This window comes from Pterocles gutturalis, unplaced genomic scaffold (genome assembly GCF_000699245.1).
Source record: "Pterocles gutturalis isolate BGI_N339 unplaced genomic scaffold, ASM69924v1 scaffold19914, whole genome shotgun sequence".
Lineage (NCBI taxonomy): Eukaryota > Metazoa > Chordata > Aves > Pterocliformes > Pteroclidae > Pterocles > Pterocles gutturalis.
In genome coordinates this window covers 1-23,603 of record NW_010128742.1, presented here as the reverse complement: position 1 = coordinate 23,603, position 23,603 = coordinate 1, and the positions used below count along the sequence as shown (strand labels likewise).

The window sequence follows — 23,603 nt, the reverse complement described above, 5'->3', positions numbered from 1 at the left end:
GTGGTTGAGTCACCATCCCTGGAGGTGTTCAAGAAATGTGTAGATGTGGTGCTTAGGGACATGGTTTAGTGAGTTAGGTGGTGTTGGGTTGGATTTGATGATCCTTGAGGTCTTTTCCAACCTTAATGATTCTATGATTCTATAATGAAAGGCTGGTGGGTCGAGATAATGACAGGGAGAGATCAATCACTGATTACTATCATGGACAAAACAGACTTGACTTGGGGAAAAATTAATTTAATTGTAGAATAATGAGAAATAGAACCACATCTTAAATAAATGCCTTCTCCCCACCTTTCCCTTCTTCCCGGACTTAACTTCACTCATGATTTCTCTGTCTCTTCTCCCACAGAGGCACAAGGGGACGGGAATGGGGGTTGCAGTGAGTTCATCACGTTGTCTCTGCTGCTCCTTCCTCCTCAGGGGGAGGGCCCCTCATGCTCTTCCTCTGCTCCAGCGTGGGGTCCCTCCATGGGAGACAGTCCTCCACAAACTTCTTCGACATGAGTGCTTCCCACAGGCTGCAGTTCTTCAGGAACTTTTCCAGCATGGATCCCTCCCGTGGGGTGCAGTCCTTCAGGCACAGACCGCTCCAGTGTGGGTCCCCTATGGGGTCACAAGTCCTGCCAGCAAACCTGCTCCAGCCTGGGCTCCTCTCCATGGGGCCATAGGTCCTGCCAGGAGCCTGCTCCAGACACCAGGGGATCCCATGGGGTCACAGCGTCATTTGGGCATCCACCTGCTCTGGCGTGGGGTCCTTCATGGGCTGCAGGAGGGTCTCTGCCCCAGCGTTACCCTCCCTGGCTGCAGGGGCACAGCTGCCTCGCCATGGGCTGCACCAGGGGCTGCAGGGGAATCTCTGATCCAGAGTCTGGAGCACTTCCTCCCCTCCTTCTGCACTGACCTGGGTGTCTGCAGAGATGTTGCTCTTACGTATTCTTACTCATGTCTTTGACTGCAGTTGTGCAGGTGTTTTCTTTCCCCTTCTTAACTATGTTACCACAGAGGCACAGCCACTGATGCTGACAGGCTTGGCCTTGGCCAGGGGTGGGTCCATCTTGGAGCTGGGTGACATTGGCTCTGTTGGTCATCAGGAAAGCTTCTAGCAGCTTCTCTCAGGAACCACTACTGTAGCCCCCATGCTACCAAAACCTCACCACACAAATGCAGTACAGGTATTCTCAAGTTAGTGCCTCTGCTAGAAGTGTTCTGAATGAAAAAAATTTTCAAATAGTAGGGACTTGAAAGGCATATACTTTTCCAGGGAGAGTCTGAGCTGTGATTCCAGAGTGGCAAGGTGCCCTTAAGCACCAAATGAGGTGCCCCAGAAAGGCACAAGACTTCTGTTATATCTGTCTTCACAGCGTTACTGGCTTGTCCATGGGGCTCCCCACTGAGATTGAAAGTTGCTTTGGAAACTGCTCTGAAGTGTCTTGCCTAGTCATTCACCATTGGGTCTGATTTCCATTTCAGGTCCAAGTGCCTGAATGTAGGTGTTCTGTTTTTCTGGTGCGAAGTCCCTCACTGGACTGAATCCTTGGTGCACTGCCCAGTAAAACAAAAAGTTGTTTAAAAATCACAGTTCTTCATGCCAGCTGACATCAAAAAAAAGTAAATGTCAGGCCAAAGAGTTATTGCAGTGTGTTCGTGAGAAAATTACTTCTCTGTCCTTTGAAAGGTACAGTTAAGTAAGAGGAATTCTCATTATCCGTATGTAATGCTAGAAAAAATAACTGTATAAATAACCTTCACTCTGAAATGAAAGCACTAGGGAAGCTGAGAATTTCAAACTGTATCAACGAGTCATCTTATTTTGCCTGTTGTGGGCAATGAGTTTTCCACTGGGTGTGGGATTACCCTTTCTTATTTGGCTGCCTGATGGGCAGCTAGACTTTCCAGTATCTAGATGACAGCAGAGATGTTGGGACTGGTAATTCCATCTTTTTGCTTCATTGTTGTAGTCGCCTTTATTATATTGTTCTTTGAAAATTAGTGGTCTTTGTATTTTTTTTTTTTAAGAACTTTTGTTGGCATGCAGTCTCACCAGCAGAGGCCATCCAGAGGGTTTTTATTGCTGAGCCATGTTAATCTTCCTCATCTGAGTGACCCTGTTAATCTCTGTGCAGATAGTGTTCATTTAAATTATTTTTACATAAGTCAGGGAATAAAATTTATCTGATCTTCTGATTCCACTAGAAATATATCCCTCCTTTTGTGACTGAAGTCTACCACCTGAGTCAGGTATGTTTACCTGAACTGGAATTTGACTCTATCAACAGATAAATTAACAATGACAAGAAGTAATTGGAAGATTTCTCCTGAAGTATGATTGCTTACAGATTTGGTCTTCAAATGCTCTTCTCTTCATGGTTTGTTTTTTGGTTGGTTTTCTGTTTTGTTTTGTTTTTGTTTTTGTTTTTTTTTTTGATGGAGGGGGGGTGGGGAGTGCCACAAAACAAAGGTAGCTTGGAATTTAAAATCAAATATATTTTACTCTAAAGTATTATTTTTTTTTTTAATGAAACAATGTGCAAGAAATTTATTTTCTTTTGAGAATTAATGTTGAGAACATATCTGGCTTTCCGTTTCACCAGGAGATACCTTAGTGTTTTCTTGTGCTTGTACTCCCATCTTAGGAATTTTTCTGGCATTTTCTCAACTTAGTTCTATAATGCGGTTCAAATTCTGTGTTTCCTCTAAGGCCTTCAGGAGCCAATAGTGTCTTTCATTCACCAATGCCTTTTTCTGTAAAACCTGTTTGTTTATGCTTTTGTGCATTTGCTAACATTTTGCAATTTTCTTCTTATCCGCATGTAATATCGATCTTTTGAAATTTTAATGCTCCAGTAAATAAGGTTTACAAAATCAGGCCAGTTACAACTAAACTCACTGGGAGTCCTTTCATTAACTTAAGGGAGATTTTCTGCCCTTATAGTAGGAAGAATAAGAGACCGTTGCAAATGTAGTAGATCTTTGAATGGCAGTGTTCCCAATGACAGTACCATGACATCTTAGAACCTGAGGTCCAGATAAGCAAAGCACATTTTATACTAGTTCTTTTTCATTGGTTACCAAGTTCCTTAATTAGTTATAATTTCTCAAAAGCACAGTACTTATCTGTTAGTTTATATATAGGTGTAACAATTTAATCACTTAATATAATAATATTGATAATAATAATAGCATCACTTGCAGTAGTAGTACACTAAAAATAATATGGTAGAATGGCCCCCTTTCAAATTGATTGAAAATCAATAGCACTTTGTAAGTTGGTTGGTTTTTATGGTCTTAGGAAGTTTAGCAACTTACTAGTATGCAAAATGTATATTTAGCTGTTGTCTTCTGCCAAAAATACAGTGGTTCTACGAAAAGAAACTAACAATTCACCTCAATGGGAATATGGTATGTGTAACTCAGAGTTGCACTTGGCCTGGGAAAAATCAGTTTTTCCATATTGCCGCATAGAACATGGAAAACATGGCAACATGGAAAAAGAGAGATGTTAATTAAAAGTCTTGACCACAGACATGTGGGGGGAAAATACACAGTTACTTCATTGATATTAGTGGGCTTTGGACCAGGTCACTTCTTTCTACATTGGAGTGCAATATGATTTTTACTGAAATAAAAAGTCAGACTTTGTTTCAAATTGAAATATGTCGGCATGTGTTTAAAATGTATTATTTAGATTAATGAAAATTTGGAATCAGTATTACAATGTCAAAAACTTGTTAGTGGTCAGGTAGACACATGCTTGACTGCATTAGTTGCAAACATACAATTGCCGCTGAAGTCAGCAATAGGTGGTTGCATCCCAGATCTTGACTTTTCTTACTCATTTCCCAAACTTTGGCCCAAAGCAATTCCAGAGCAAACAGCTAAGAAATCAGAGTAAATGGCAACATGGATTGTGCCAGAGAAGTGAGTGGGAGAAAATTACGTAGGTAAATGCTTGAAGAATTGGAAAGTTGGAAAGAATACAGATGAAATAAAATCAAACAGCTCTTTCCCCCCAGTTTTCCCTCTTACATAAAATAAGCAGAAATCCTAATGTGCTAAATGAAAGCTCCTTAGTCTGTGGTGGCTACTGGGCTTAGTGTTGGTCATAATGCACAATTGCAGCAGAGTATCAGCAGCCACTTGTACTAACTGTGCAGCTTACGTGCAAGAAATACTTTGTCCAGAAATAAGATGTGGATTTTCCTCCATTTGATTTGGTTTTGACTTCTTGTCATTTTAACAGGATTTTTATGTGCTGAATTAATTTTGAGGCTTCTCCAACCCCTTTTCCCTGACTAGTGGTCCTGCCTTCCACCCTCTCCCCTAAACCTACCTCACGATTCAGCCACTTAGTTGAACAATAGTTTTCTTAGAGGATTTATTTTTGAATGCTTGGATTTAGTTAATTCTTTTATAGCTAAGATTACTTGAGTATTGTGAAGTAATCCTGCAGTAAAATGACCCAGATCAAGAGGGTTTCTAATTCTGTTGGGAAAGATACTCTCTCAATAAAAGCCGGCATCATAAATTGTCTGGGCTCCAGACAGGATCACATTCAGGCTGCTACTGTTTTCTTCTTTGGAGCAATTCCCACTCTGACTGACTGCAAATAATATTATGTAAAGAGCACATGACTTGCTACCTGAGTAGAAACGCACATATGTCCACTCACACGCTAGTATGTGTTTGGATGTCATCTGGCAGGACGTTTAAATGAGAGGCACGTTTTCAGTTCTGGTTTCAGTAGGTTCCTCCATCAGTATGGCAAAGAATCACTCATTGACCCAGAAAGTAAAAGAAGACACCTGAAATAAAGAATCATGCCACAGAAACCAGACACATCATCTGCAGAAAAATAATGATGATTTTTTTTGTCATCTGTTCTATTGGTTACTTAAGAGCTGATAGTTTTACAAGTTTGTTCGGATCTAATTCTACAGGTGCCCAAAACTCTTAATGCACGGTGATTTTTTGCAGTTACCTTGAAACATCAGTGGGTACTGGCAAATGCAAAATTTTGAACTGTGTTGAAGGCAGAGGAAGAAAATAAAATACTGATGATTACCGGAAATAGCACAGTTTGATAAAGTCTAAAAATCGTATGCATACTAATAAAAATTGAGCTTTTTAATATTTAAAAACCAATTAATATTTCTGACCTTGTTAGTCATCGAACCATTAATATTGTATACTTGAGCGTGCATAAGAATAAAGGAATTTATTTGAACTCACAGTAGGCATTTGACAGAACATTGAGAAGCTTAGAGGTAAGGGTGTCTTTTTTAGTTACTTTTTTCCAGTTAGACTGTTGTGTCCTGTGTAACAATCTCAAAATTATTTCTTCTTGTAGAAAACAAGCATAGTTAAAAACAATCCAGTGATGCTTGTTCTTTTCCTCATCTGCCTGGTGTTTGAACCCTAAACAGAGAACCCTAAACTTTGAAAAATTTCTGTTCTGTTTATTAGCTGATTGATATTCAATATTTATGGTCAAGTTCAAGCAGGTCACTCTAAAAATAATCTTTTACAGATTGAAAGACATGATAACTGTGCATATGACTACCTGGAAATTCGAGATGGAACAAATGAAAACAGTCCTTTAATTGGTCACTTTTGTGGCTATGACAAGCCAGAAGACATTAGATCTACCTCTAATACCCTGTGGATGAAGTTTGTTTCTGATGGAACCGTTAACAAAGCAGGCTTTGCAGCTAACTTTTTTAAAGGTAAATGTTAAAGCATATTTTGGAAGCTGTGAACTACATGTCACTTTGTTTTGTACTAGAAAAAAAATGATATTATATGAAAAATATTTTTCAACCTACTTTTTCTAAAATCAGTTCTATACTGTCTCCAGCATATTTTTTATCTGGGCATGCAATTTTATCAAATCAAAACAGTTGAGGTATTTCTGTCCCCTTGTAAAATATCTCCAAAGAATGAAGAAACATATTTGGTGCAACTTCTCACTCTCTTCAGGTTCAAATAGCATCATAGAATCATTAAGGTTGGAAAAGACCTCAAGGATCATCAAGTCCAACCCAACACCACCTAACTCACTAAACCATGTCCCTAAGCACCACATCTACACGTTTCTTGAACACCTCCAGGGATGGTGACTCCACCACTTCCCTGGGCAGCCTGTTCCAATGTCTGACCACTCTTTCAGTGGAGAAATTTTTCCTAATATACAGCCTAAACCTTCCCTGGTGTAACTTGAGGCCATTTCCTCTTGTCCTAAATGATCATCTTAGTTTTCAAACACCTTTGAAACATACATTATCTGTAAAAAGTGGGGGTTTTGGACATATTGTGTTATCAATTATAAAGTAAAATACTATAATCCCGATAGAAACAACTTGGCCTTTGTGTTAAGACTGGGGTTTTTTTACTTTTGTTTAAATGTATTTTTTCTAATCCTGTTGCTGCATTAGGCAATTTATTATTTTGTGTGAGCAAGAAAAAAAATACAACTGAGAAATCATATAGTGACCAGTGGCCTCACAGTCTTCCTCCAGTTCTGGAGTGCGTGGGTGTGAGTCATACAGTTGCAGCTCCACCTGCAGCAGTTGGTGCATGGGGAGTGAGTAATTCTGTCCTGTGCTTCTCATGGCACAGTGAAAGCCACTAGCAGTGGTGTGGCCATGGTGACACCCAAAGTACAGGTCACACCACCAGGAGAACATTTTTGCTCTTTTGAAAATTCACAAGCCTGAGCCTTTTTTCACCCTAACTGTTGGTTTTCACTGTAGACAATTATATCCTTGAAGGCTGTAGGCATGGGAGTGGGAGCTCTGTTTGATTCTGAAGAAATTACTTGTCCTGGTGTGAGGAAACAATATTTCAACATCTGAGGAATATTTTAACAATGATTCTCATGTGTATACTTTAGAGCTAGTAGAGATAATATATTATTCCTTTCCCTCCCCCATCCCTGGTGCATCTTGTTCCCTCTTTAATATCAGTAGAATGAAAACCTGGGATTTGAGGATTCTGTTAATCTGTTTTTCAGTATGAATTCGGCATAATGCACAAATTGATTCTGTGGGAGATAAAGTGCCCTTCAAGTGACCCTGCTGTGGATTTTCAATCTTTCTTTCCATACTTTATACAACCTTAGATTACAGCTGCCTGAATTATTGTATGCTGCCCACAAAGTGCTTATAAATTAGGTCTGCAGCTGTCAGTAGGCATTGTTGTAAAAAAACCCACCCAAACCCCACAAAGGACAATTTTTTATTTTCTCTGTTGCAGGTCTCCTTAGCATTTGAAAATGCTCTAATCAGCAACCACAGTGTGTTATGTAGTGCATTTTGTAATGGCATACATAGAGCTTTCTGGGTTAGTATTGATCCAGCAGTTACAGCTGAGGAAGGTAATTATTTAACACGTTTTTGCGTTCTCCCCTGTCTTGGCAGAGGAAGATGAATGTGCCAAACCTGACAATGGTGGCTGTGAGCAGCGCTGTGTAAATACTCTGGGCAGTTACCAGTGCGCCTGTGATCCTGGCTATGAACTTGGTCCTGACAAAAAGAGTTGTGAAGGTACAGTGCCTTGCTATGTTATGGGTCTTAAAGCTCACAGAGTGCCATTGCTTGAATGAAATGCCACACCTTTCATATGCTCTGTCCTAGCAGTGTGAGGTCTGTGGAACATAGTCTGGAAAACCAGTGTTCCCTTTTAAGCAGTGATGCCAGGGTGATGTCTGTCCACAGCAGTCATCTTCGCCTGATGTCTGTCACTGATTTAGCTTCACAGGTTTTTCTGTTAGTTGATTTGGAACCATGCAAAAAAGGACCTTGAACCTTCCCGAACCACTTACTGCATTATTGAAACTCATTAAAGCCAAGTCTCCCACCATGTGTTAGGAGACAATTAGCAGCAGAGCAATGTGTCGCTGTCTGAGAATCAGAATATTTAATGATCCCTCTGACTACCTCTGACTGGGGTGTGACTGGGAAGATGGCTGGTTTGAAGAGGAGGATCCTTTATTCCAGCTCAAAGCTCAGAGAAATCCACCCCACTCCCAGTCAGATTGTGGACTTTTATTCCTGGAAACAAATTCTACATTTCAGGGTGAGCAAAGCATGTTTAAATAATCATTTGGAGAAATAACCTGAGAAATGGAAGTCTGTGTAAGAATAGGATTGGACTGAGATAAGCTTTTGCATTCTATACATATTTCATATCAAAGCAAAGAAGCTCTTGATTATTACACACCAATTATTTGATTTTTGTTCATAAACACCAATACATTCAGGGATAACACACATTATTCTTATTTCAATTCATCTGTTTGTTTCAGTAGTGAACACAGTTTGAAAATTGGAGTACTCAGTGTCATGGTTTTCTTCAGATGGTTTTACTTCATGATTTGTCACAATTTGGGGTAGTTCTGTTTAGTTTCCTTGCACTTTTTCTTCTTTTGCTTTTGGTTCTGTGGGGCTGTGGTTTTTTCTCATTTGTTTTTTTGTGCATGTGAGGTGGTGACAGTCCTAGAGTACAGGCATGTTAGAGTGCAGCTCTCATCAAGCCAGTTGGTTTTTTGGTTGGCAGTTCTTTTCCCCCTCAACTTTAATAGTGAGCACATTGTAAAAACAATTTATTTCAAAAAGCCTATTATCTTAAGATATCTGCATATTAGGCAGTGTGCAGAAAGTCAGGTTAATCTAATGGGGGCCATGATCAGGTTTGATCTCTGGGCCTTTGATCATCAGCCCAAATTTATGTAAGAAATTTGGTTTAGTCTGCCTGCTGATCTGAATCAGACTATTAGGGAAGATTACCTGTCTTTCAGAAAACTCTTCCTTCTGGCTCTGAAAAATAGAGAAGAAATACCTCCCTGGCAACCAAAAAGAAAAGCGACTTTGGCCAAAAGAGTTCAAAGTAGTGCAGTGCAGCATGGAGTAAAATCCTAGAGCTATCCCTAAAAGTGTAAGTGCATTTGTTCCATGCAAGGCAGCAGTCGCTATATGTAGATACCACTTGGGACTGCTGAATTAAAATCACTGTGTAGTCACAGTGATCGTTACACCCTAGTTATAGTTTGGGAATCTGAGGGGTGACCTAGCTGTGTTAATTCACACATGATGCCAGAGTAGAAGCCTCTAACTCAGAAACTCTGCCCAATGCTTCGCTGCAGTGTTGACATCCACAGAAAATTGCTTCATGCTGGTCTAAACCAAATCTCCCTTGCTGACAGCATGTTAGAAAGCTTTAGGAGGTTGGGTGGTTTTGTTTTTTTTTTTTGGGTTTTTTTTTTTTTTTGATTTTGTTGTTTTTTTTTTTTCTTCTCAGTATTTCCACATTTCCCGCCATTGCCTCAAGGAGCAAAGGAGTGATTTTTAAAAAGCAGAAACTGAAAACTAGCAGTCAGTTGTCACCCTGTGACACCCTGGGGGTACACCTTGTGTCATCTGAGTGCGACCTCTAAACCTGTGCCTAGTTTTTTTTGACACACTGAGGTGTGACCCAGGGTCTAAGTCCCTCAACCCCAGTCAGATTAACTTAACATGTGTTCCAAGAAGTCCTCTGCATGGAAAGCCAGGATGCCAGGGGGAAGGCTGGTATGTGTCTGGGTTGGCCGAGTGTGCCCTGACGCAGAAACTGGAGAGTTCTCTCAGGTGTGTTAGAGGAAGTAGATGCAGTGTGTGAGACCATCAGCTAGACAGGAACAGCCAGTTTTTAAAGCATTCGTCATTCTCACAGAGCAGTTGGAAGAAGGTGGAGCTTACCCCCACCTGCTCGTTAGAAAGAGATTTGTGGATGATTTCCAGTGCTGCCACAGTGCTGGAATGGTGTCAATCGAGCAGAGTGTGATGGAGAACCCCTGCAAATCACATTGCTTTTTTTTTTTTTATTTAATATTTTTCCACAGGTGGAAAAGATTAATGTGTTTATCCTTTGCTATCTGAACTGCATTCACATAGTACAGTGTTGTTCTGTTGTATGGAGATTACTCTTTCCAAATATATGTCAAATAGTTGTTTTCTCTGTTACTTGAACATCCATACTTCAGCAAAATTGTGACTTAAGAGTATGTGACTGCTCTCCCAAAGAAGTGACTCTATTTAGTAGGTTATGGGAGGCATATACAGCTATACAGGCTGAGACAGGTAGGGCTGATTCTGGATCAATAATCAAGAAGAGAATCTGGGGAAATGCGAAGCGCATCTTAAGTAGTCCATCTGTCAGAAGAGGGGTGGTCAAGGTCCTGGGGAGGGTGGTGAGGTCAGAGGACTTGCATGGGAAAGGCTGTGAGAGAATAACCAGAGTCTCTGGAGGGAAGGGAAAAGAATGAATATGATAACGCCTTGTGTAGTCCTGAAACTTATCTCTGTTCACAAACCTGCAAGCTGTTCAAGATAGGGGCTGTCTCTTTCTCTTTGTTTGCACCAAGCATGATAAAACAAGATTCTGATTAGTCTGTCTGGGCATTACAGCAGTATAAGTAATGAGAGGACTGAATCTTTTCAGTGTGCTTCTGTTTATAGTAAAACATTATTTCAGTCAAGAAACTATGCTCTCCCTTTTAATTTTACAGCTGCTTGTGGAGGACTTCTGACAAAGCTAAATGGGACTATAACCACACCAGGGTGGCCCAAAGAGTATCCTCCAAACAAAAACTGTGTGTGGCAGGTGGTTGCCCCGACGCAATACCGAATTTCAATGAAGTTTGAGTTTTTTGAGTTAGAAGGGAATGAAGTAAGTAACCATGAACAAAGAGCTGCATGATCTGTTATACACTAAACAGTTTCACGAGTGTTCGAAAACAGATATTGTCTTATAAAACCCTTACTGACTGTTCATATGCTGACAATAACCACAGATATTCTTGTTTTCATTTTGGGACTATTTCTGGATTCTTTCAAAACAAACATGGAGAGAATAGCTCTCTTTTACATATCATATAAATGTATATATATTACAAGAAATTTAAAAGAAATGTTCTCTGCTGAGTCTCAGCTGACTTTTTTTTATCAACAAAGTAAAACAGAGCAAATGGCTGAGGCATATTGGAAAGAATTCAAGAGAAGAGAATCTGGAGAAACCAAATCATCTTTACAGACAATGACTACAAAGAATACACATAAGCTCTGGTTAGTGATGGAGCAAGGGAGCATTTAAATCACTCACAAGTATCTCAGGGGGGAATATTTTAAAAGGAGCAGTACCAGAAATAAGGCACAATAGAACAGCAGTGGTGTTCGAGCTGGGCAGCCCCCAGAGGCATGGGGGATCTCGTCCCTGGGTGGGGGAGAGGGGCAGTGCAGACCCCTCTGTGTACTAAGGGCTGCTCCCTACAGCTTTAAAGTGGTGAGGGTTGCAGTGGTTTTTGGGTGTGAATGGTTAAAATGTGGGTTTCAACATCAAAATTCAAGTCTCTGTTCTGCTTCCTAGGCACCACTCTGGTATACCATTGAGTTCCCTTGCTAGACTCTGCCCATAAGGTGCTGTAGCCATCAATTTTATCTGGATATTCTTCATGTGGCATTAAGAACTCAAATCCCATGACATTATTTCTGAATAAACAAATTTGTAGCAATGTATTTGATATGAGGATGTGCTGTGTTTTGGGCATCTGAAGTGACAAAAGCTGGAGTTTAACTTATAATTAAGAAACAACCCAGTCATGGCTTCTCCAAAATATCTCAAAATTATTGGCAGAGGCAACAATGTAAGACTTTTTATTTTTTTTAAATAAATTCAGGGGGGTTCTAAAGTCTGTGTAATTCCAACTTAGTTTTAATGATTTATAATATGTTACCTTCATGTCCTGTTATCATTGGTATAAGAACTGCAAAATGTATAATAAAATCTTACAAATCCCAAAGAATTAAAATTGAGTTACCATTTGAACAAATCATAAAACATTCTTCCTGCACTGCCTTGGTACTTAAGCCAAATTTGCAAGGAAGATACCTACATATAAGGAAGTTAAATCAGTTTTCTAAGGTCATGGAAGACGTAACTTCAGCAGATATGAAAAATATATACATAGTATTTTTCAGCATTTAGAACTTTGGTTTGATCCTCTCCTGTGCTGCTAAATCAGCTTCAACTTCATATTATTAAATAGTAGTACCAAGAACAGTACCTGTGAAAAGCAAAAGAAACACATATCATATCTGGAACATTCTAATATGTTGTCTGAGTCCAGACATAAAATGTATACATTTAGCAAATGCTCTATTTTTTTAAATAGAAGATCCATTTTAGGACCAAGTTTAATATGTCATTTCCAATATCACAGTTTTATTATTTTACATTTACATTTTACAATTAACTTGTAAGTTTTTTGAAATATACTGTAGAATGATAGAAGCTAGACCCATCTGAAATTACATTGCATTTCTAATCTAAAGCTATGAAACCATCAAAACTCATCACTGATGTATTGCTGAAATTGCTGAAATTTTTTAACTTTGTGAGCTATAGTTGAAAATCCCATGCATTAACATGAATTTGTCTTACAATTAATATAAATCAGCATGTGGCAGTTAAGTTTTGTAAATCTTTGTGTTCTTTTTATCGTATAAAAGTAGTTTCAACTGAATTAGTCACTTTCCAACTCTACAACATGTGAAAATTATTCCAGTAACAATGAAAAGTCAATCTACATCTACAACATATTAAAAAAAAATTGGAAATGTTGTCAATCATTTAATATTTCATAAGGAGTGAGAGCAAAAAAGATCAAAACATCCTTTATATTTTTCCTCCAGCTCCTCTGACATTTCTTTTTTGACTAAAAATTGAGATTTATTAAATAGAATTTGGATTTAATGGACAATCTAAGCTCTGTACGAATCCTCCTGGCCACTGTTTTCTTTTAAGCTATTAATTGCAGACAACCGGGACATTTTTGATTAAATGATTGATAGTTGAGCCTAAGAAGCTTAGAAGTTTTTGGGTGGAAGGTTTTAGGTTGACTAAGGGATTATGAATTGAAAGTATTATGATGAGTAATAGACCTTGCGTAAGGCTTTTTTATTTCAGTCTTTTATTTTTAACCTTTTAACAAAAATTATGTTAATCAGCCCTCCAAATTATGTTAAAGCAAGATGTATAGTTTTAATAGTGCAAATTTATATATTTGTAAAAAAAAGATATGTCTTAAATACATTATGGTAAAAACCTATCTTGTAAGTTTCTAACCGATTTTTTTTTTTTTTAAATCTGTGAGATACAAGCAGTAGAAGGTTTGTAGGTTCTGCTTGTGTGGTTTATAGTGCAAATATAGGTATAATTTTTAGAGTGAATATTTTTAGATTTTAGTCTAATGTCACTGGAATTTTTGCTTTTTAGATTAAATGGAAATGTTACTAAGCATCTTGAAATTTATGTGCTAAACACAGATTAGGATCTATCAAAATATAGTTTTGAATGTAATGCATAGTATAGCTATGCCTTAGTGACCTTAAAATATTCTTACAGAAAATCAGTGAACATTTGTAAACATTTACAAATATTTTCAGAGTCAAGGGAAGGTTAAAAAAAAAAATGTTATCCTATTATTAAGCAGTATATACCAATCAGAGTTATTGCATTTGTAAATAACTTCATGCTTTTCTTTTGGTCAGACAAAAAAAAATTCTTTATTTTTTTCAGGTTTGCAAATACGACTATGTGGAAATTCGTAGTGGCCTTTCTTCCGATTCTAAACTACATGGTAAATTCTGCGGTACAGAAGTGCCTGAAGTTATCACCTCTCAGTACAACAACATGCGAGTTGAGTTCAGATCTGACAACACTGTGTCAAAAAAAGGCTTCAAGGCACACTTCTTCTCAGGTATAGAAAATTGCTCTTGTGTTCCTGTGAGTGCCTCTGAGCATACACTGACTAACTAGGTGGAGTGAATACTGTATTTTGGTATGATAATTAGTGGCCTTTTCCCTTATTATTTTCCTGGTAGCTTTGACCTTGTTTTATTAATATAAGCATAAACCACCCTCCTGTCTTAAAATACTGTTCTGAATTGTAATGTCTGTATATAGTAGAAAATACATCAAATACATATATATGTTTTCAGGCAACAGCAGAAGCAAATGAACTTTGTGAGATACAGAGGAAAAGAAGCAAATTTACTAGGTGTTTTAAAATTTCGATTAGTCTTCTTTTATCCCAAATTTTGTTGCTATTTTTTCAAATCCCACTTGTAATGTGATACAGGTTACAGTGTATGCTTGTGGTTTTTTTCACTGAGATCTCTTAATATAATGCATTAGTCATGAAATTACCACTTTGTGCTACAACATTTGTTTAACATTATGGGTACTTTTGTGCCAAACTTTGCACTAAATGTATTGCAGAAGAACAGAGTTTAAGACCTTGCTCTTGCAAAAATGTGTGTTTTTTAGTTGAGTGTAATTTGACTGAGGCAGATCAGACTGATGGAAGTTTGTATCATTTGAAGACATGTATCATTGAATAAAGTTAGATGTGAGTGAAGTTGAAGATGTGGGGAAATATTTGCACAACAGTGGTCTCTGCAATTACCCATTGAAACTAGACTGCAATAATCTGGCTGTGGCAGGATACCACCTGCTGTTAGTGGTGGAATTTTGCTTAGTGTTTTTCTTATGTTTTTACACACACATATATATGCATAGGTATGTTATCTTGTGTCAAACAGCACAACGAAGCAGTCCTGTCCACCCACCTCCTCAAGCTGGAAGTCATCCAGAAGCATCTGGGTTTTTAATTTTGAGCCAAGTTTTTTGATAGCAGTTAAAAATCTGAATCTGGAGAGTCCTGATTATGTTTAGCATGTAGCAAAGTATACTGTCAGGCCCTGTTATTAGTGTTTGTTTGCTAAAATATTTTATCAAACCTGAAATGAAAATAGTATTTCATTAGTTAGCTTTAATAACTGATAACTATGACCAAGTAATAAGAATCAGTATATTGTATAAGTGATATAGTTTAGAAAGCGAGGAAAATAACTGTCAAGACAAACAGTTTAGACTTTCAGTGTTTTCTCATTATGACTACTTTGAGGTTTTTCTTAAGCAATTATGAAAGATGAAAAAAAGTGTTTCATCTCGTACAAAGAAATTAAGAAACGTTTTACCTCCTCTAAAGCATTTTTGTTTCCTAGTAATCACATTTCTCTGGTCATAGTCTTTCAGATCCATCTTTACATATAGTAGCATTTCTTACTTTTAAAATTATACTTTACATTAGCAAGAAGCTTTCAAGGCTTACTCATTATTTGTAATAAATATGCATATTCACACATCAGAGCTTCCTTCTAGAAACAGTTACACAGCTAGACATTTCATGTAGGCCTAGCAGTGCCAGCCAGAATTGTCACATATTTTGACTTTTTACAAGAAGAAGTATTGAATAAGAAAAATAAGTATTTGGCCTGCAAAATAAGTTTGTTATGGATTTTCAGGATCTGTACACCTCTGCTAGATTGGCATTGATAGCTTTGTAATTTGTGTAAGCTCTGCAGTTCAGAAGTTGTGTTTTGTGGACGTGCTGGACATTTATACATTTACAGACAGTTAAATTTTGGTTTTCTTTAAAGTGATAGTTCATTTTCACAGATTTATTTATTTATTTTAGTGATTGTTTAAATGATTTATTAATGTTATGAGTGGGTTCTAGGAAGAAATCAGGCCAATGGTGTGTGTTGGGGAAAGACTAGACTTTTATTCATGGATTTCAAAGCATCAGGTTATAATCGTTCAGAACCATTATTTTCCTTGTCTTTTTCAGTTCTGAATGAAATGTTCTTCCCTTTCCCCCAAGTGCAAACAGGTTTCTCCTGGTTTTAAATTATACCATTGATCACTAGAAGAAATTCATTAGCCAGGCATAAGTCTGAATTAATGACTAGAAATGTGTGATGTGTCCTGGATACAGTATATATCTAATCCCCTTCAAAGAAAGATAGTTTGATATAACTAGTCTTTTAGTCTGTAAGTATATACATTTACTGAATGCTTCATAATGCATTTCTGCCATAATCTCTTATTTCATATGAGTTCAGATACTTTGTGGTTTATTTTTATTTCTCAGGATTCTATACTTCTACGTTGTCTGGCTTTCCCCTTTTGACAATACTTCCTGATTAAAACAGAGACTTTGTAATGCTTGAGACAAGTCAAGCTTATGAACTTAAAGTATCTAAAACGAGGTTGTAATCTCTGAACAATTCATCATACAAAATTCTCTTGGCTGTCAGAAAACACTATAGCCTTCTTACCCCTGAATTCCTTAATATGGACATAATATCTTATTGGTCTGTCAATGAAAAACAAACTTAAGACTTCAAGTATTGAGCCTTTGGGAGCTGATAGATGATCACTGTTTAGCTCATGAAGTGGGGTTTTTTGCCTGTCTTCATACTTGTCTTCAGAATGCCCTACTTTTAGAATTATAGCTGTGGAGAAATACTTAGAGCTAGTGTCTAAGACACTTCCTGGTAGGCATTTAACAGTTTTATTAATTACATCACAATAGAAATATTTGTAAGCAATTAGTTATAAAGACATACATAATGGAAAAAATCGGTAATGAATAAAACACTGCATCTTGCAGTCTGTTCACCAGTAAAGGGCATATGCAATGATCAGCAAGAGAGACAGGTGGGTAAGTCAGATTAGTTTGAAGATTAGCAACTGTAATGTGTTCCACAAAGCACAGCCAAAGAACTTTTTTTGCAACTCTTATGGTGATGAATTCTGCAGCTATGGCTACAGTTGAGAAAGCATGGCCCAGCTCCAGCTCAGATGACAGAAAGCAGTTTTTGGGTGGTTGGAACCCGCTGTGATAAACTGTGAAGGAAAACAGTGACATAGGGCAAAAGATGACCTGCATTAGGAAGGTATTTATGTTGGTATAAGACAACATGTAATTACATTTTGGGCTGTAAAATGGTGTTAACAGCCAGACAGGTGCTACCGGAAAGTGAGAAAAACTTTTTTTTCAACATTCTGTAAAATTTGCATTTGATGGGACAGTTCTGAAGAAAGCTCAGTTGGGAGAAGTTGCAGGCATCTAGCTAATCTCCAGAGACACTCTTGTATATTTATAATCAAGTTTTTATTTTCTTGGATAGAGAAAAGAAACTTGGGAGTCATGATATATTAATTTTTTTAAAACTTTTATTAAAATTTTTGAGTTGGATATTAGGATTCTAAACTAAAAGCTTCCAGTAATTAGGGTTTTATTCTTTTGCCCTCTCTTTCTTGTGTCCTCCTTCTCTCTCTCTCTCTCTCTCTCTTCCTTCTCTCTCTCTTCTGCTCTTATTAGAAGACCTATTGCCGTCTGCTGCACCCAGAAGACTAGAGAAACGTAAAATAACTCAATGAATTTACTCCAGGGAGGGAAAAAGATAACAATAATATGTATTTTATTTTTCTATGGTGTTTCCAGGAAGATAGACTAATCATTTCTTTAAATCAGTTTTTGTGTCGTGTTATGGTTAATATGCAGTGATGTGTCACTAAACTGCTTCCATTTGTCGTAAGTTTTAGAGTTACTTCAGTGTTTTGAATAAATATGACTTTTTGCATGATCATTCAAAACATACATGGTGTTTGATGTAATATAGAAATGAGGTTTATTGGGACATTTTTTCTTAGGTGATGATTCATTGAGCAGTTAAAGAGAGAAAGCTAGAGTGTTTCTAGCCTTGAGCAAATTTGTTTTGGAGCACAAACTCATCTCTGGTGCCATCCTGGTACATTTTTTTCCACAGACAAGAAAGCTGCCTGCAAAGAGAAAATTTTTGTTTTTGAAAGTTGCAAGGACTTGATACAGGTCCCTTCAGGCCGAGTACGTATTATTCACAGACTGGTGGCCTCTGAGGGTTTCAGAGGTACGACCATTTGTCGTCTGAATGATTCAATCTAACATTTGGTTGAGAATGGATCTTTCCCTGTTCTGAGTGCTGAAATGAGAAAAGAGGGAAAGTATCCATTCAGAACGGGGAGACTCATTTCCATCTGTCAGCATAACAAATGGTTTTGTTTTTACAGGGCAAAGCATTTGTTCCTAGAACTAATACAGACTAATTGTTTTTTCATGAATTTTGAAACTGGGCAATCAATTTGACAGAAAGTCTGTTCCAAATTATGAAGTGTGAGGAAGGCTTGTTCAACAGTTGCATCCTTGATTAACCATATACAAGTAATTATTGTGGTTCAAATATGTTCCAAAGCTTCTCCTTTCAACCTTCTCTCCATTGTTTTATCTCTGTGGAGGTCCAGCATGGGACTGTTTGCTTATGCACTTCTCTATTAAGAGATTATTTTACAGAATATAAGCTTATTCAAAGTTAAAATATTTTTCAGTATTTTTGCACAGTTTGGTGGAAGATGAAAATGGACAGGACTTTTATTTAGAATTTGTGTACCTACTCTGTACTTGAAAGCCGAACTTGAGTGCATTTTGAGCATGCCTTCCATTTATTTTTGTTATTTTGGTAGAAAACTACAAACTAATACTTAGGAGGGGAAATACTGAAGAGCTTTGTTCATATTATATCTAATTCTCATTTGCTTGTTACTATTCATCACTTGCAATATGGAATTAATTTATGATAGTGCTTGCTTTTTGCAAAGATGAAAGATCATAACTTTTTAGATTTACTACCTCACTTTGAGACTTAAATTGCAAGTTGCATAAACAGTGTTTATGGAGCTTTTATGCTTCTTTCATCATCAAAATGATGGATTTGGATATATGATTCTGTGAGCTACCTATGTTTTCAACTGTTTCTTAACCTTCAAATCTGTTCACATATGCAGAAAGCTTCCAGAAACTTTCAGTGCAAACAGATTTGAGATTTACAGGATGAAATGCAATGGATACTTGGGTTTGACTTGCACAATTTATTCATAGGTCTACGTTATCACCAAGTATTATAAGTAGAAGCTGATTTTTATGGAAAGAACTGCAAGTCAATGAGCCTAGTGTTGCATACGTTTTGTTTGTGGTATATGCAATTAAAATACAGACTTCCTTTCTTGTGTTACTGAATTTAAGCGTCAGTAAAGGCAGGGGAAGAAATCCATAAGTAAGACAACGAAAAGAGACTTAAATTATCCATAGTGGCTTGTAATCTATAGAAATTCTTACGGTGCCTAGTAAAGTCTGAAACATTGCATGTTACCTTGTTTGGAGATAATGCTCACTGCTGCTTTCCAAAATATGTGAGGCTGAAGGGGATGGATGCTCCATGTTCCAGTCACGCAACAACTGGACCTCTGGGATGACCACAATTTCTTTGCTCTTTTTTCTCACCTCTCTTTTGCATGGTGAAGTGACACATTTTGTAAGATATAGTCTTTTAATATGTGTGTGTGTGTTTATAGAGATATATACATATTTTTACATCTCAGGATTTATATGCGTGTCTAAACAGATATATATAGGTATATACATGTGCATACATATATACATGAGTGTGTATATATATGTGTATATATCAGAGCAGTCTGCCCCTTTTAAATGGACCAGCCTCTCCTAAAATTACAACAGCTGAATGACATAGGGGGGTGACAGCTGAGGCCTCTTGCTAGAATGACAGCCTGTTAATCTAGTTTGGCTTTTTTCCATGCAATGAATTTGTAGCTGTTTAATGCAGTTCATATTTCCTTCCCTACTCTCTGCTTTACTTCTAACACGCTAAAAGCTCTTTTGAAAGATTATATGTTAATAAACAGAACTGCATGCTGTATTGTAGATCTCCTTGAAATAACTAATGGCCTTTACTTTTGTATGTTTTTCAATGAAATGTTTTTCTTTTTGTGATGTCCAGATTCGTTAAAAGTAAAGCACACTGTCACTCTGCTGGGGAAAATAAACCTCAACTTATTAAAAAGTTTATATTAAATTCTTCTTTTTTTACACGTTTAATGAGCGGAGATTGAAACCTTGTTTGGCCTACATGTTCCTTTCAACATACCACCATTAGATTCTGGAATTTGCATAAAGTTGGAATACTTTTTCTGTTCTCCATAAATTACAATTCCTTTGTTTATAGAAATAAGGCTTTGGATGAGATACTTCTGAAATATTTACCAGCGAGACCACTTGAAAGAGTAAATGCTGGTAACTGTCTTGTCTCCTTTGATTTAGCTTGTTTGTTTTACTGGTGTTCCTCTTCTCTAGGAACTACCCCTCATTTCCTAGAAAGATAAGACAGACTATTTGTGCCATGGTATAAGGTTGCAGGCTGAGCAATGAATGGCTGGAACTAAGGTACCATGAAACTGCCATACTGAGAAGAGTGACTGTGCCTTAGCTTATCCTTTTCTGGACTCAAGCACTGTGCTAAACCTTTTTCTTTTTGTTAATGGGCACTACTGGTAGCTGTGATGCTCACTTGACCTTGTTGTGTATTTCTTAGACAAGGATGAGTGTTCGAAGGACAATGGTGGCTGCCAGCATGAATGCATCAACACGGTAGGAAGCTACGTTTGCCAGTGCCGAAATGGATTTGTGCTGCACGAAAACAAACATGACTGCAAGGAGGGTAAGTAGTGAGGTATTTCAATGGTTGATTATGCAACTGTCTTGCAGAAAGTTCTCTGCAGCTCTCCTTCTGAAGAAAAGAAAGGAAGGAAAAAGATCTTGATAATGGGGGCTTGGACATCTGGGCTTAAACACTCCCCCACTCCCACTTTCCCATCCTCTCCATCCCCAGCATTTGTGTGTGACTGAGTTTGAGGTCCACAGGAATGTGGTTTGGAAAACTTAGGATCATTGTCAGGAAGCACTACTTTTAATAGTGCTGTGAAGTGTAGAACATTTGAAGCTGTAATAGAGTATTTTTCTAATGCCGTATTAACCACAGGGATAGTGTTTCTGGAGAGAAACCTGGTAAAGTTGTCATTTGCTCCTATCAGCAGCAGTTAGTTTCCTCCCAGACACGTTGAAACTGTACCTGCCCTTTCTGGGTTTATTTTAGGGGACGTATTCAGACAATCTAAATTCCAGTCAAGTCCCTATGTATCTTTCTTTGTATTTACTGTCTCAAGGTGTGGCTACCTCCAGTAAAACAGTAGGCTTTGGGGTTTAAGTAGAATTTAGATTATTTGCAATTGAAACTCAAATGTGCAATATCATGTGAGCTGCTGTAATTTCTCAAGGTTGTATTCTAACATGGATTTAATTTGCGAGTAAAGATGTGCCCTTTCTGAACCACTTGCATTTTCACTGGTGTTGGAATGATACTTGCCTGCTCTCAAAGATTGTTGTTGAATAATTCTGTGATATTTCTAAAACAATTTGAGATTCTTAAAAAACTATATACAAAAATGAAATTAGTTTCTTTCTTGCCTTCTTTAAGTTTTAGGGATTTTTTTGTATTTATTCACAGAGATACACTTCCAGTGATTAAATTATGATGTGAATGAAGAAGCTGTTCTTGGTACATACCCACAGTTTAGTCTTTGCTGTTCTCTAGTAGTATATATGTCCCTAGAAACTGTAGTTTAAAATCAAGATGATTCCTCTGTAGCTGCAGTAGGTAAATTAATGAGAAGAGAGAAAAATAATTCGTTCAAGAAATATCATTTGAAGTTGGAGTAGTAAGATTTCTCATATACGTTTTCATAATTATTTTTATGTAGAATGGGTGGAATAGCAAAATATTCAATTAAATTTCAATGCTTATATATATTCCTTTATAATATTTTTTCCCAAAAAAAACCATTCTTTGCAAACAACACTGTATGTTTCCAACAATCAATAAACAAACATGCTGAGTTGATTGCCATAAAGCATTTGCCAAAGGGGAAGAACATGATTGTGCACACTGAAGAGCATGCTTAGATGTCTTCCTAGAGATTCTTTCCATTCAGTGGGTCCTCTGACAAAAAAAGGGTACCTTTCTGGCTACCTCTGAATGCAGACCCCCAGACTAACTGATGATATCACTGTTGGCACAGCTGAGTGTGAACAGAAGATCCACAGTCCCAACGGCATCATCACGAGTCCCAACTGGCCTGACAAGTATCCCAGCAGAAAGGAGTGTACGTGGGAAATCAGTGCCACACCCGGACAGAGGGTCAAATTGGTGAGTTTCTGCCTACCCTTCCTTTTTCTCTTCTCTTCCATCAAGTCTGCTTTTCAAGCAACTACTCAATGATATGAAGCTGCTACTAATCTTTATTATCAGTTTGCAGCCCAGAAGCAAACTGTTTTAGAAACCGGCACACTCCTGTCTACTCCTGGCCAACTGGGGCTACTCAATATCACAGAGCTGTGTATTTAAGTTTGTGGTGATTGTAAATACTCTGGACAGCAAAGGATAGGAGAAATATTTTCCTCCTGTCAGACTTTGCTATATCATTGTTGCAATTCATAAAATTTGCACAAAGTTTTGACAAATATGGCAGAGGCTATTTGCACAAATTCCAATATATAGAATAAGCAAAATTCAGTTATGAACAGTCCTCTCCACACACATTTTGCATTTACTTTCCGTACTTTTTGAGGAGGAAAAGAAGATACAGCAAACAAGAATCTGAACTTCTCATTTAAAAGTGGCTCCAAATTTTAACGTAAGTAGAAGAGCAGCCTAAGTAGACTTAAGTGACCTTTGTATCCGGCTGGCTGAGGACAGTGCCGATGGCTGGAGACGGGCTGGCAGAGCTTAGGGAGCTTTGCAGATCTACTGCGGTTACCTAGCCTCTGTATGAAGCCAAAGGCACAGACCTGCCCAGGGTGATTTTCTGTTTTGAGATCAGCCGTAGTGTGTGTTCAGCTGGCGTACTCGGGGGACAGCCACAGCAAAAGCTGGCCTAACATATTTTAAAATCTGATTCATTGTTTTAACAAGTTTTGGAGCAGATAAACTTAAGAAGAGAGATGTGTCTGCTTCAAAAAGGTAGAAGCAGTAGCTGATATTGATGCAGGGATGAAAGGGATATTGTTATCTCAACTTCTGACCTTAGCCAAAACCATAACCCCTGTTACTGGTGCTGATGTAGGATCGTGTGGTGTTGATCCCTGTTCACCAGAAGTAAAATGGTTAAACTGTTCTGGGGGATGTGGGTGTTGCAGAAAACAAATGGTATGCATGCTCTGTCCATTGAAAGTGTGGAAAACAGGGTTGATTCAGATGGCCCTTCCTGCTGCAACTTCTGAGCAAGCCTTCTTCATCCTGGCTGAATAAATGAAAGTCAACCAGGCATGGGCATGCTACTACAAAATCTTGTTCAGTACTTTTAACCTCAGCAAGCAGAATTCCAGCATTCAGATTTCTTCAGTGAAATATCACATGGTCTGTTTTAAAAGAGAAGGTTTTTAAATTAACATTTGACAATTTAGACAGAATTTTGGTAGATAGAATTTTCAAAAATACCTCTATGATTTAGAGTCTGAAATCTACTTTTCTGTGCAAGCCAGTAGGGTCAATCTACTAAATTCCGTGTGTATGATATCTTTAAAGTCTGTCTAGTGCAGCAAGGTGCCATATCAATAATATTAATACCATACTTCTGCTATGGATAAATATTTTTTCTTAGACTTTCACACCATAGTTTAGTCCTTACATTTTACTTAGTCAAACTGAACAAGGAGAGAATTGATTTCTTCGTGGTAACAAACCAGAGGGACCTTTAACAGGCTTGAGAGG

General features: G+C 37.7%; 1 protein-coding gene across 1 annotated transcript in view; it reads left to right on the top strand.

The window, feature by feature from the left end:
- Nucleotides 1-22,040, top strand: part of LOC104466357 (tolloid-like protein 1) — a gene marked incomplete at both ends in the record, with an annotated part of 65,280 nt that extends 43,240 nt beyond the window's left edge. The window contains 6 exons of the mRNA XM_010079743.1: nucleotides 5,531-5,726; nucleotides 7,419-7,544; nucleotides 10,544-10,704; nucleotides 13,612-13,792; nucleotides 20,370-20,495; nucleotides 21,913-22,040. Of these exons, the coding sequence (XP_010078045.1) occupies nucleotides 5,531-5,726; nucleotides 7,419-7,544; nucleotides 10,544-10,704; nucleotides 13,612-13,792; nucleotides 20,370-20,495; nucleotides 21,913-22,040 (918 nt within the window). The remainder of the gene's footprint in view (nucleotides 1-5,530; nucleotides 5,727-7,418; nucleotides 7,545-10,543; nucleotides 10,705-13,611; nucleotides 13,793-20,369; nucleotides 20,496-21,912) is intronic.
- Between the last annotated feature and the right edge of the window lie 1,563 nt (nucleotides 22,041-23,603).